This window comes from Cinclus cinclus, chromosome 2 (genome assembly GCF_963662255.1).
Source record: "Cinclus cinclus chromosome 2, bCinCin1.1, whole genome shotgun sequence".
Lineage (NCBI taxonomy): Eukaryota > Metazoa > Chordata > Aves > Passeriformes > Cinclidae > Cinclus > Cinclus cinclus.
In genome coordinates, this window is record NC_085047.1 from 10,870,642 (window position 1) to 10,884,334 (window position 13,693).

At 39.8% G+C, this 13,693-nt stretch overlaps 1 protein-coding gene across 1 annotated transcript; it reads right to left on the reverse strand.

Annotated features, from left to right (window-relative positions):
- Positions 1-440: 440 nt before the first annotated feature.
- Positions 441-4,744, reverse strand: NRIP1 (nuclear receptor interacting protein 1). The gene has a single exon (XM_062511580.1). It carries the CDS (start codon positions 4,075-4,077, stop codon positions 589-591), a length of 3,489 nt encoding a protein of 1,162 aa, XP_062367564.1. The 5' UTR covers positions 4,078-4,744; the 3' UTR covers positions 441-588.
- Positions 4,745-13,693: the final 8,949 nt, after the last annotated feature.

The following is a 13,693-nucleotide window of genomic DNA, read 5'->3' on the forward strand; positions in this document are numbered from 1 at the left end:
ATACATTTCAGTGCACTTCGATTATTAACACTGATGCAGGTTTTGCAATATGATGAGCTAATACCTTGGACGGACTGCTCCATTTCTTAAAAGATATTCTTAAAATTTCACAAAACATATTAAAACATTAAAAAAAAAAGTACATTTTCTCTATGCTCAGGCTTCAAAAAAATAAGGATTATTTTACAGGGAGGGAGGAAACGCAGCATTACCACCACCTAGGCTGTACGCTTACACTTTATGTTATACCAAAAGCTTGCAGATCCAAATAAGACTCTGATCAAAGAGTACTCATAACTTAATCTGATACATACAGAAACGTCTTGTACAAATTACAACCCTTCTAGTTTCCTTGTGACAATCTACTGTAAAGCAAATTTTATCTACATGTATTTTAAATAACATCACCAGAAAAATAAAAAGTTTATCAAATGAAAACATGTTTCAATTAGACCATGCTTTTTTTAAAATCATGCTCAATTTATACAGTAGTCATGTTCATACTCATTTTTCTTTTCTTTTTTTTTTTTTTTTTTTTAAACAAAGATTCAAAACTGCTGATTGTAAACTCACTGAGGAGGCTGCAGTTTATTCTGGCTCTTTTTTGATTGTTCGCACTTTTTCCAGAAGTCCATGCACTTCTCCATTCACACCACCATGCTGATGAGAGGTGTTACTCCCCATATGGCTGTTGTAAGGGCTTCTTAAGTTACTAAAAGGAGTTTTAAGCTCTGCGTCAGATGTCAACTCCTCTTTGATTGTAACACGAGTTGAACTCTCGGTAAATGAAGGTTCATTCCAAATTTCTTTGTCATGTGCTTCTTGGCTGCTGACGGAGGTGCCGCCCTTCTGTAACATGTAGTACAATATTGGATTGGTTTTGGTCAGTCTTGGAGAGTCTTTCTCATAATCATTCTTGTCCATGCCCGTGATCACCCATCTGATGGGCCCCTTCTCACTGGGCATGGAACACATGCTAAACTGGTCAGACTCCAGTCTGGACACCGTACTCCCCAAATGTTCAGGGAAGGGTGAGCTGGCTGGACTTTTCACTGCTACAGGATACTGAAATGTTCTGTGATCTATGCAATTGTTCTGTTGCACAGGGCTTCCCACCAATGATCTTACGGAAGAAATGGTGAATTCAGGTTTATTGACTGCTGCACTGGTTTTGTTTCCTTTTTTCTTGCCCTCTGTTAGTATGTTATTCCTATGTTGTGACAGATCTCTCTCACAGTTTTCTGAGAGAAGCAGCTGTTTCAACACATTAAAGCCTTTACTATCTCTAGACCAACTCCTATTTTCAGTTTCACTATTTGAACCATGACTTACAGCATATTTAAATTCAGCATCACTTCTGCTGAATTTCAGTTCTTGCTGGTTAAGCAAAGGCCCATACAGGGCATCGGTAGGAGAAGCGTGATTGTTTCCAGCATCAGACACATTACTTTTCATCTTTTTTAATGGGCTTTCCAAAGGCTCAGCATGAAGCTTCCTCTTCTTCGGTACTGTGCTAAGACTCTTGGATTCAAGGTGTGTCAGCTCATTGTTTTGGTGACTCCTGTCCAGCTCATCTGCAGGGTAATTGTCTTGATTCTGTCTCAGCAACCTACTTAGCAGGCCATTTTTGGAAAAAGAGAAATCTTGAGGTGAAAGAGGCTCAGATTTCACCTCCTCAGATGCTGGAGAAGCAGCTGTGTTTCTCTGCAGCGAATGAACAAACCCTTGGAATTTGTTACCCTTGCATTCCCTTACTTGTTGTGCATTTGAATTATAAGGAACATTTGATTCGTCAGATGGTTCAGTTTTTATTTTCACCGTCAATATTTGCTCATTCAAAGCTTTGTCTGTCTGTTCTTGAGAACTTTCATCTCTTAAAAGCATCCTCTCTTTCTTTTCACTTTTACCTTTATTGGGAGTTCCCAGAAGCAGCTGAAGGACAGTGCGTCTTTCAAGGAGATTTTCTATTTCCGAACCTGGAAGTCCTTGTTCAGCGGGTGCCGGCTGACAACTGAATATTTTGTTATTTTCTTCATGCATACTCAATTTATTTGTAAGCAGAGGGCTGTTCAATCTGTCAATCAAGCCCACAGGTTTATCCATGTTCCCTGACAGCAGCTGTTTGCTAGCTCTTTGTTCCTCACCCGACATGGAACTCTGCATGCCGCACTGAGCCAGGTTCTGCAGCAGCTTGCTGGCACTGAACGCCGAGGAGTTCTGGGGACTATCGGTCCTGCTCAGCTTAGCTCCTTGAATTTCTTTGCTCTTGGACAGGTCTATCAAGTGTTTAGATGCAGAATTCATCAGTCTGTCTGGCTGGATGGTGCATGCGAAGGGCGGTGAGCTCCGCTTGACAGCCAGCGACTGGTGTGAGAGATTTATAGGAGAGTCTGCTTTTGCAGAAGCCAGCAAGGGTGGAGTGCTTAATGGAGTCATTCTGTTGGCACTGGGACTGTCAGTAACAGGAGTCCTTTTCCCAGTCTGTACAGTGAATTTTGCCACATCAGCTGTACTGTGTGGTCCCTGAGGATCATTACTCTTGTCTACCTGTTCTTCACTCTTATGCCCAAGCAACAGCTGAAGTAGTGTTACTTTCTGGTGGGGATTCAGCTTAGAAGCTTTCGGAGTGTCTTTCTCTTCCTTGTTCTCTGGACAGGAAGCTTTTGGATCCCAGTTACGAAGCAAGGACTGAGTCAGGTTATCCAGTGATGCAGGTGGACCTGCATCTGGTTTATCTGTCCTGTGTTTAAAGGATAGGTCAATAGGAAGACAGTTAGAATGGGAGCTTTCATCATCACTGCTGTCTTCTGTAAAGCTGGGATTGTTGTCTGAATACTCATCAACAGTTGTTGGTGTGCTGCTGTCTTCAAAAATGCTGGCCCTCTCACTCTGCTCACGCCCTTTCACGTGCTTGGTGGTATTCTGGCTTTTCAGCAGATGTAAGAGCAAACTGTTGCTGGGAGAGGTTTTCAGGTTACTCTTTTCCACAGCACTTTTGTATCCCACAGTTTTGGGAGGTGAGTGCATGATTCCCACCGAGCTCTGAAAAGGTGCCATACTGCCTTTGCTAGCGACTGTTTTGGGGGATGATCCTGCCTGACCATTGAGATGGCTTGTCATTCCTTTGGCCAAACCAAACTGCCCTATGTCCTTCTGAGCGCTTTCTTGTAACCTGGCCATTGCTGCAAGCCTCTCGCTTGCAATCTGATTGGCATTTTGTGCTTTTAAAGCATGTTCCCTGGAGTACTGCTGCAAGTGGGCCTCACTGGAAAGGAGCAGAGCCAGCTGGCTGCACGCTACGCTGGGCTTGGGCGAGGCAGCAGGACTGGATCGCTTCTCAACCATGCTTGCAACAGCTTGTAACCTCGCAGCACACGACAGGGGCTCGTTCATCACCTTGGGGCTGCTCTGCACTGCATGAGGAGACTCTATAAACCTCTCCTTGGGCAGATTCTTAGTGATGTCAGGCAGGCTGCTGTCCAGCTTCTGATCTTTTGCTTTGCTCTTCTTCAGCAGAGTCTTCAGGTGGCTGGATGCAACACCATAGCACCTTAAATCTTTCTCCACTTGTAAAGAATCATGGCTAAGAGAATATCCCTGCTCCTTAAGACTCTGTCTAATCTGCTGTGACAGAGCAACACTCTGCAGCCTAGAGCTGAATGACTGAAGCAAAGAGGCAAGTAATGTGCTATCCTGTTTGCCTTTAGGCACATTTTCAACCATGCCAGCCAACAAAGCTTCCTTTTTTCCATCTAAATCCACAATGGAATCAGACAAGCGCCTTCTCTTTGCTGCATTCCAGTCTTCTGAAGACTGCAACAGTCTTGCTTTTTTGAGATGCAGCATGCCAGATCCCCGATATGTACTTGTATTAAGAACTGGACCATTACTCTGACAGCTGGGAAATATATTTCCTGAAATCTTAAAGTTTTGATCCTCCCCACTATGCCCAGTGGACTTTTTGTCAACTGCAGTACCTGAGCCTCCTGCTGCTTGATGCATTAGTAATCCCTCTAGGTAAGTTAGAACAACAGAATCCTGGTGCATCTCAGAGCCAAGCTCTTCTCCATGAGTCATGTTCAATAAAAGTTTCAAAAAAGGCTCTGTTTCTGTTCACGTCAAAGACTAGTTTTGCTCAATCAAGATGCAGAGTTAACAACAGGTAGATGTCTACAGTGTTTTCTTAGAGACTTTCAGAAACAACAGAAAATTTATTATCCTAGGCAGGCTTCTCCCAGTGTACACTGTTTGATGAGCCAGGTTTCCAAACATAGCAATCAGCTGATATCTAGGGTATTTATGGACGATGTCTAGGAGGAGCACTCAAAACATGGTTTCACAGAAAAAGAGTCCCATTAAGTATTTGCTGCCTTCTTTCCTCAGGAGGCCAGCTTGCTTTTCTTCCTTTTCCATCTCCACCAAGCACATAAAAGTCCTAAGTCAGAAACACAAAAACAAAAAAAGAAGAAAGTATTTAGGATTAAGATATAATTGCACAAGACATTTTTTCCTTTTAAAAAAAAAAATCCAAATCCAACCCCCCATGCGTTGTCTTAGGCAGAGATTCAGGATACATAAACAACACGCATTCCAGAAGAAACTAAAAATCACATAAAGGACAAAATACCTGGAATTTAAAGAACTTCATGAAAACAAATCTGAGATGAAAGTTTTATGCAAAAATTAAGCTTACTTATCATAAGCAGAGCTACTACAAACCTTCACCAAATTTCACTATTCTGCAGCTAAAAATAGGGAATAGCAAACCTCCAAGGAAAAATCCTAAAGCACTCTAAACACAGTTTTTATAAAATCCATCGGATTTTACTTCGCAGTTCCATGAACTTTTCTTCTGGAAATGTAAACAAACAGGACACGCTCTTAAATTGAACTAATAGGGAAAGGCAGGCCTAAAATCAATGTTTAGTTTCACACTGCATATGTTTTCAAATAACAAAATAGCATATGAGTCCATTTTTGTTTGGCAGGTGGATGACACTGCTGAAAGGCGAAACAAATTTGTTAGTGCTACCCAGGACTATGCACCAATGCAAGATCCAGTAGGGTAACACAACAGGGGTGAAATCTGTTGTTCTTACAACACCCAAACACCACAAGTTATTAGAACAATCACATGATAAGAGTGGAGAAAAGGTTGCTTATGCTCCTGATGCAACATAAATCCTGGCATCAAAATCCTCCCTTCCCTGGAGGATTTTCACCTTTATGTTCCTTCTGCACACGAAACATACGATGGCAAAACCAAACCAAACCAGTTCTTCCCTGAAGTCTTGTTACTCTTCAAGAGTGTATAATATCTCTACTAAATACTTTTTTGGATGGGACAGTGTGGAATAAAAAGCTGTTTTAAAATGCACAGCAATGGTGCTCGTGCTGGATGCATATCTTCAGTTTCCCTTATAGGGGTGGTCAATGGCAGCACAAACATTTTAGTCACCACAGCTAAATAATGAAATCGTTACACTACACATGCATCCTCCTTCACTCACTCATCCAGTACTAAACTGGCATAAATATTCAACATGAGCAAAGGTAAGCGTCCTTCTGTATATTGAACTCTGCAATTTGCTTTCATGGGCTAAAATTTCATTGAAAACTTGTATTTACAAGTTTAAAAAGGGATGTAAACATATTAAATCCTTGCCTCCTTAAAGTGAATGAATATTTTATGATTGATTTCCCAGAGGCAAGTTTTTAATTCAATACCTACAGGCAACTGGAAGTCAGAAAATAATCAGATCTTTAAAAATGTAAAGAATAAGAACTACTAAATAGCTGTAATGTCAACCGTCCTTAATCTCCTAGGGCAAATATTCCCTTATTTGGTTTTAAGTCATCTATAAAACTCTAAAAAATGAGGTATTAAAAAAAAAAAAACCACCAAAACATATCCAAACAAACAAACAAAAAAATCTGACCAGCAATTAACCAGTGTAAATGTGTATATCCATGCACTGAAATACCAAATGCAAAGCTGTTAGCTATTACTGAGGTCTCAGTACTTCTCAGAAATAGATGTCCACATTAACCATCATTTACAAAATTACCTGTAGAAGACACAGTGTTCCTTCAAACATGAAACAACTTCAATGTGGATCCAGCTAACTGAAAATTATTGATCATCTTACTGTTCCTTCAAAAATCTCTGTAGCTCTGGGTGGGATTTTGCAGTTTCAACCCAAAATACAGAATAAAAATCACAAATAATAAATCCCTAAAAAAACCCCACAAAACCAAAAAAAACCCACAAACAAACAAAAAAAACCAAAAAAACCAAACCAACAACAAACCAAGATTTCCAACGAAAAACATCAAATAAAGAACAACAGCCATACAATTAGACTAATTTCCTCAAACATTCGGGAATGCACTTTATCTGCAACCAAATTTTCATGTTTCAAACATCAATGACACTGACAGTACGCTGTTATGAACATGGTACTTGATACCTTCCGTATTGCATTTAAGACAATAAAATTTAAATTCTGTCAGGATTTCTGACTATCTGGTAAAAGCAAGGCTTGCAGGTGACGTGACCTTTAAGATAGAGTCCCATACAAATGCACCATTAAGCCAATATTCAGTACAACCTTACTCACGACACCTTTGGGTAATTCAAAAAAGACAATGGATTTATGCAAATCCCTCAGGTCCTCCAAAAGCCTCTTGCAGGAGATGGCCACTTGTAGCCAGTAGAGTTCATATAAAGCAACTACTCTAAGAAGTGTTTCGCCACCTTTTAAATTTTTTTTATTTTAATTACCCAGTGGCAGAGAAATACTGATAAATTTAATGAAATCAGGTTGCTGCAAAGAAGCTTTTTTAAAGAGAATGAAATCTGGAAAGCACTTAACACATTAGAACAGGACATCAGCAATCCTTTTAAAAAGCCTCTATTGATCTAGTGCTGTAAGAGGTATTACAGTGTTAAAATCTCACATGACAATGTCCATCTGAGTTGTAGTCATGCCAAATCCAAACCTGCTTTGGAAATTAATGCTCACCAGGATACTAAGGCAATCATTCAGCTGCCTTCTAAATACAGACAAACTGTACAAAAGAACTTCCCAAGACCCACTGAAATGTTAATATTCTTTCTTGAAATTAAATATTTAAGAAATTACCAGAGCAGTGGTAAGGAAAAGGAAAAGAAAGTTAAAGAAAAAGGCAGAAGAAAGAGAAAGGAAAAGTCATACAGCAAGAGATTTCTTATTTCCCAGTAAGGGCTGAAGCACCTGCTAAGATCTGTGAATCTCTAGACATAAATATTTTATTTAATTACAATGACAAAATAAATTTGTACATTAATGTGCTTTCCTGATCACAACTACTCTGAAAGCACTTTTTCTTTTTTTTGCCACTTCTACTATCTTCTCCCAGACTTCTGTACCATGTGAAATAAACAACCCAATGGTTGTGCAGAACCTCCAGAACACCCACTGATTACAGCTCATTAAGCCATGTTTAGCTAGACAAAACTAAGGCAAGCAGAATCCACAGCACAAATGCTGTAACCTGGTAGGACACTCCCCAAGTGAAACACACTGAGAAATCAGTTCTTCAGCCTTTTAAAATGTGCCTAAGGAGAAAAGGGAGGCAGTATAGGGAAAATAAGGGGAATACATCCAGAATCCTAATTTCACTTTTGCAGTTGTTGAAGTTTTTCTTTGTTTGCAAACTACAAATGTATTGATCCACCACGAAGATTTTAAAGGAACAGTAACAACAAACTTTAAGATCCTTTGCTTACCATAAAATATTACTGCTGCAAAAGATAATGAAACCTGACAACACAGCTTCTAATATGTTAAAGCACAAAAGAACCAATTGCTTTTTGCTCCTGAATATTTGGTTTTGATTTTTAAGGAGTTCTCTGAATGAATGAAAACCTCAACTGCAAAACCTATCTGGAGACTAAATAAACAGCAGACTTTTAGTGCCCCCGTTAGATACGCAGTTCCTGCTGTTTCTAAGAAATTATAGACAGCACACAATTTAAGTAGCAAAATCACATTCATAAGACATTTTTCCAATATCCCAGACTATCATTTCCAGTTAAATCCTTTTGCTAAATGGAACAGAGAGCCACAGTAAATTAAAAACATTAGACTAGCATGATTTGAGTACGAGGGTTATATAATCTATTGGCTAATTAAAAAAACTTGGTATTATCAAGGTGTCTTCTTCAGCAGTCTCAATTCAAGATCACAGGAAAAAACATCTTACAAAAACCATTATGGCATTCATTTAGGAAACTGGCAATGGCTAGCAGATTGCCCACATGAACTTTTATTAGAAGACATTACCCAAACTCATGGTCATTGTTAGAATGATTAACAGAGGCTGAGATTAGTATATGTTCACACAGATAAAACATTTTTATTAACTACATTTTCAGAGTTCTTTCATGACTATTAAACTTCTGTAGCAATTTTATGTTCCATTTTTAAGCTGAGATGAATCAAAACATGCATTTGTAAAGCTAAAATCAAACCGGCCTGTGAAATAAAAATCTTCTGTTATTTAATACATTTGGTGTTCTACTGCTTAGCTACTACTGGAAGAGCCAGAAAAAGTCTCTTACTAGCTCCACTGACTTCCCATTCTCATATCCCAAGTGTAAAGGCTACAGCCCACCACACCAGCCAATGGCTCAGACTGTCATTTTAATTATTACAGATTTGAGGAATGCAATACAGTGATTACAGTGGCAGCATGGGATCCAGGGATCCAATTATTCACCGTGCTGCCAACAGGCTGGCCGACTTCTAGTTTTACTTCCCTGTACCCTATTTTCCCAGATGGAATAATAATAGATGGAAACTTCAGGAAATAATTGGGGATAAATATATTAAAGGCTGTGTGTTACTTAGCAGCTCCAATACCAGCACTGAGTAAGTACCTAAAACACAGGACTTTAAGTGATTCCCCATCCTCATAGCTGCCTGAAGTGAAATGTTCAAGAACACAATGAAATTAGGCTCTCAGAAAAGAATTCCTAGATGCACTGGGAATTGCAGCAGAATCTTGCAGTGAATGAAGAATGAGTGGGGGTAATGAGACTTATTGTCCCAGATTTTGTTACTAAGCTGAAGTTGCACACCTTTGATTTCAGCAGGAACGATGTTTTCAGAGTGCTGTTAAAAGCACTTCAGTCTTTAGTTGGCTCTTTTTGCAAAGGTTCTGAGCAGCAAAACAGCCTAGATCAACAACCCTGGCACCAAATGCACAGAGCTGCACAAACGAGCAGGTACTTCAATGATACTTAAGCACCTGCTTTAAGAGAATAAAGTATTTAAGTGATTTCCTTCCCGAAATCCACACTTTATTTGTGTCACAAATCTGCTCAGATGAATGGAGCAGCTGAGACCTCTTCACAGTTTGGATTCAGGCAGCCAAGACATTTTGAAGGCTCCCTTTGCAAAGGTAGTTTAGCAAAAGAAAAGAAAAAAAAAAAAAAAAAGAAAAAAAAAAGAAAGAAAAAAGGCAGAAATTATCAGATGAGGATCAAAGCTCAGCAATAAGTGGGTGGATTCTCCCACATCTGCACTCAAAAGAACTTGGGAATGCAGAAGCCTTTTTTTTACAACTAATTCATTTAAATAAAATAAATCAGGCTCATCTCCTGCAACTGTAGGGTATCAGTTTGAGAAAGCAAAAATAAGCTTCTTCCCAGGAGCCTGGCACATTATTCACTCCTCCTAGGCTTGCTGACTGACTCCAAAAGACATTTTAAACATGGGAAGGATAGCCTATCCCTTTCAGACAGCTCAGTCAGGAGAGGGCACATGAGGAATCGTGTTGCTCCTGCTGCTGCCAGGAATTCTGCAGAGACTCGGAGCCCAGCAGAGCTGGCATTCCCCATCCTGAGCTGGGGCTGTTCCCTTCAGGCTGGCACGGAGCACACGGAGCAGCATCGCTCCCTCTGCGAAACACAGCCTTGGATAACGTAGGATTAGCAACAGCCACAGCTCCTCAGCCAAATTCTGCACAAGCATAGTAAAGGAAAAGCCTTTTCCCTTGTGTTCTGTTAAGCTGCGTGCTGCCAAGCCCAGCCCCGACCTGACTTCAAGTTTTGGACAACAGAAAGTTGTTTTCTTCACTATGGGGATGGGGTGTGTAGAAGGGATCAGACCCAAATCAGCCTGATCAAAACCTTCTGATTATTTTAGCAGTTTCAGTAACAGGATTTTAAAAAATACTAGAGCATACCAATTCCGTAACAGGTGATGAAACAGCCCAAAATGGTGCAAAATCTACTGTTTTACACAAACCCTGAGTAAATGAGAAGGCTTCAAGTCACACAAAATTGACAGAAACACAGGACCAAGAGCACAGCAGGCACAATAAACAGTTTTTCCTCTGAGAAAAAGACCTGACAGACCACTGAACTAAAATGTTAGCGAACCAGCAGCTGAGTGGGGAAGGAAAAACCCCAACTGTTCTCGTGGTGGAGACTATTTAGATTTACTTCAGCTTTTAAGAGACCTAAAAATGTGAACGCTGATTCCTGCTGTAGTTAATAGCGGTGCCAGAGGCACACAAGGAAGGGGAGGCTGTTCCCACACATTCCATTTGGGGTGTGGAAAGGGGGATTCAGTCACCTCATCTCAAGTGCCCCTCCACTCCTCAGATTTCACATGGGATTCTCCAGTCCGGGAATCCATGACTCACTGAGACCACGGAACACCACCCCATGACAAGAACAACGAGGAGCTTTGGGATGGTACGTAACATTTATCGAGGGGGAACACGACATTTCCAGCGTGTGCTGAAATAAGGTGTGGAAGTGTCCGGGAGATTTCCATACCCACACAGAGGGCTGCTTGTGGAGGTGGCCAGGCGAGGCTGTGCATCCTGCCAGGAGAGAAACACAAGTCAGAATGCCTCAAACGCTGTGGCAAACCATTGCCACGTGGAAAACCCAAATTCTGCGCACTGCTGGCTACAATGAGATCATACGATGCTGGCGCTCAACCCATCCCAGCCACATCTTCCAGATCATGGTGCACAGCTTGCAGAAGATCACAGGCAGACATTTCTTCCTAAGTTACATGGGACTTGTGGGTTTTTATATCTTACTTCGTAAAGACACCAGTAAGGAGTGGGAAGTAAATTTTTTAAAAAAAAACCTAACAAAAAACCAAACCAACCAACCAAAACCCTATCTGGGAAGTAAATAAAGAAAAAAAAAAATCCCATATCCAACATCACCCCAAACCCAATAAAACCCCAAAAAGAGATGAAATACATGGGAAGGAGGAAATGGGGAGCAGACAATTGCCTTGTAAGATGAATTTGTGAAAGCCTTGGTAGCAGCTCTCCAAGGTTTACAAGTACACTTAAGCACCATACACAGCTTAATCCAAATCTGGCCTGCATGTCAAAACCTCCTGCTGCAAAGTTCTGCACAGTTCAGAGACGAAACATGTGTGACCATTTTTCATGCTGTGACACTCTTCAAACAAGAGCTCAGCCTACCTTAAATACTTCTTACACTAACAGGTACAAGAACAGAGCATCACAGAAATGATCACTCCTAGATGCAGAATACCCCATGCTGTTTGTATAACTTACTATTCACCTGGTGTTTCACAGGCATTTTAGTCAATTCCTTACCTAGACTCATACACATGCATTTGTTCTTCCAAATACTACCAGAGGAACATTTATATTTTTTTTTCTCTAATGGTACTGTAAAGAACATCTTTGAGTTCACTTGTTGATTATGGTCTGCTAACACTCTAGGCATGAACTCAGAAACACTCTCTGCCAGGTCTTTGCTAATCATAAGGAATGAGGAAGAACAGACAAAAGACATTTATGAACACTACCTGTGAAGGAAACAAGTATTTGACACCTAAACCTGCCCCATCAGTCACTGCCCAACTGTCTTCTGCTGATGAAGACAAAAAGGGCAGAAACTAAAAGATAATCCAGAAAAGCTACACCCCTCACCACACATCCATTAAGGACAGGGATCCAGAAATAACATTTATTATTGAATCTCAACAAACGTGGGAAAGGATGTTAGTCCAAGATCAGAAATACAGTGAGCAGAAATGCTTTTGGATTATTGAGTCTTCTTATTCAAGAGACCAAGAGCAAAACACATACAAAAATCTATACAAAGACTTGTTTTCAGAACAGAGGAGGACACTATACAGCAGAATGGACAGAGAATGCACCTTTCCAATGTTTGGTAAACCACTTGCCTATAAATAAGCAATTAAAAGGAAACTCAACCAGATTTCCATTCCCTCTGACACCTATAAAACCAAATCACTGATTATGCATTAACCTCTACATCAACTCCCCAAGAATGAAATGTGATTAATATACAGTGAAGAAATCAATGTCCTCTCCTGGGCAGTCATGCTTTTGAGTTATGATCAATGCACGCAGATAATGCATTTCCACACAACTCTGACCTTCTGCTTGTTGGAGGGATCTAAAGATACTGGCATTTATTGACAGCAGTGCACTAAAACGGTGTACTTCTTGGAATAGCTATGTTAGGTGGTTTGGCATATGTTAAATCACTTTATGTTATTTTAACCAAGAATTGGTTTCACATGCCAAAGTGCAACAAAGGACTAAGAAGTAATGCATAGTATTTTATTGACAGTAAGAGCTATGTTTCACTTGGGAGCAAGCATCTCATGGCCGTGAATGAAAGGCACTTTGTAGACTTCTCAACAGAATAGGTTTCAGCTAACTGAACACAAACACACAGGAATTGCAGGCAAGATAAAATATAAGATCCCATTCACAAACTACATGTAAAGCCCCCATAAATCCACGTTAGAGACCGAGATGATTTGTGGACTGGGTTTAGTTTATTTTTGTTTTTTTTGTTTGTTTGTTTTTTTTGGTTTTTTTTGTTTTTTTGTTAAAGTGAGTGGAGGGGACACTACAGCTTCTACTATAATAGGAGATTCCAGTTTATCGTGAATGTTTACAAAGCTTGTAATGGACATAAAAAAAGGTTCATATGCCTACATTTAAGTGGGAAAAGGAAAATCTGCATTAGCAAGATGGTCTCTACTAGATCAATTCAAATTAAAAAAAAATTATTTTTTCTCTCCAAAATAGCAATAAAGCCAAGCAAAACTCAAGATAAAACTTAAGAACCAGTTTTAGTGAAACCTTGGGAGAAGCTCACAACATCCTGTAAGCACAAAAGGACAAAAAGTCCTTATCACAATGCCAGAGAATCTAAGAACATTCACAACATAAATCCTTAAATAAAATATTAAAAGGGCTTGAAGTCATATAGATGTATGCAGAGATGATTGTCTTACCCTCAAGCAAAGAACAGGACTGCACCTCACCCCTAGCCACGTGTCAAATCAGAACAATTAAAATACCAACTTAACTCAAAACGAGTGAAAACAGTATTTGCTGCCAAAAAGGCATAGCAAAAACAACTGATAGCTGGTAAGAGGAAGTGTTTAACTATCATTCACTGTAAAGACATATACTTTGAAATAATTTCTTAAAATTTATGCGGATAATGTACCATCACAAGTATGTGGAAAGGAAGTATTTTATGTCTGTTTTTAATGAGTTCTTCACAGAGAAAATAATTGCGATAGCAAAAAAAATAAAGCTAATTATTGTTTGTTCCATTACTGTCAAGAGTTAAAACAGGTGTTTATGCCAAATTAAA

Excerpts from the sequence above, each read along its gene's own strand:
- NRIP1 (XM_062511580.1), bottom strand. The coding sequence starts at position 4,077 with ATGACTCATGGAGAAGAGCTTGGCTCTGAGATGCACCAGGATTCTGTT.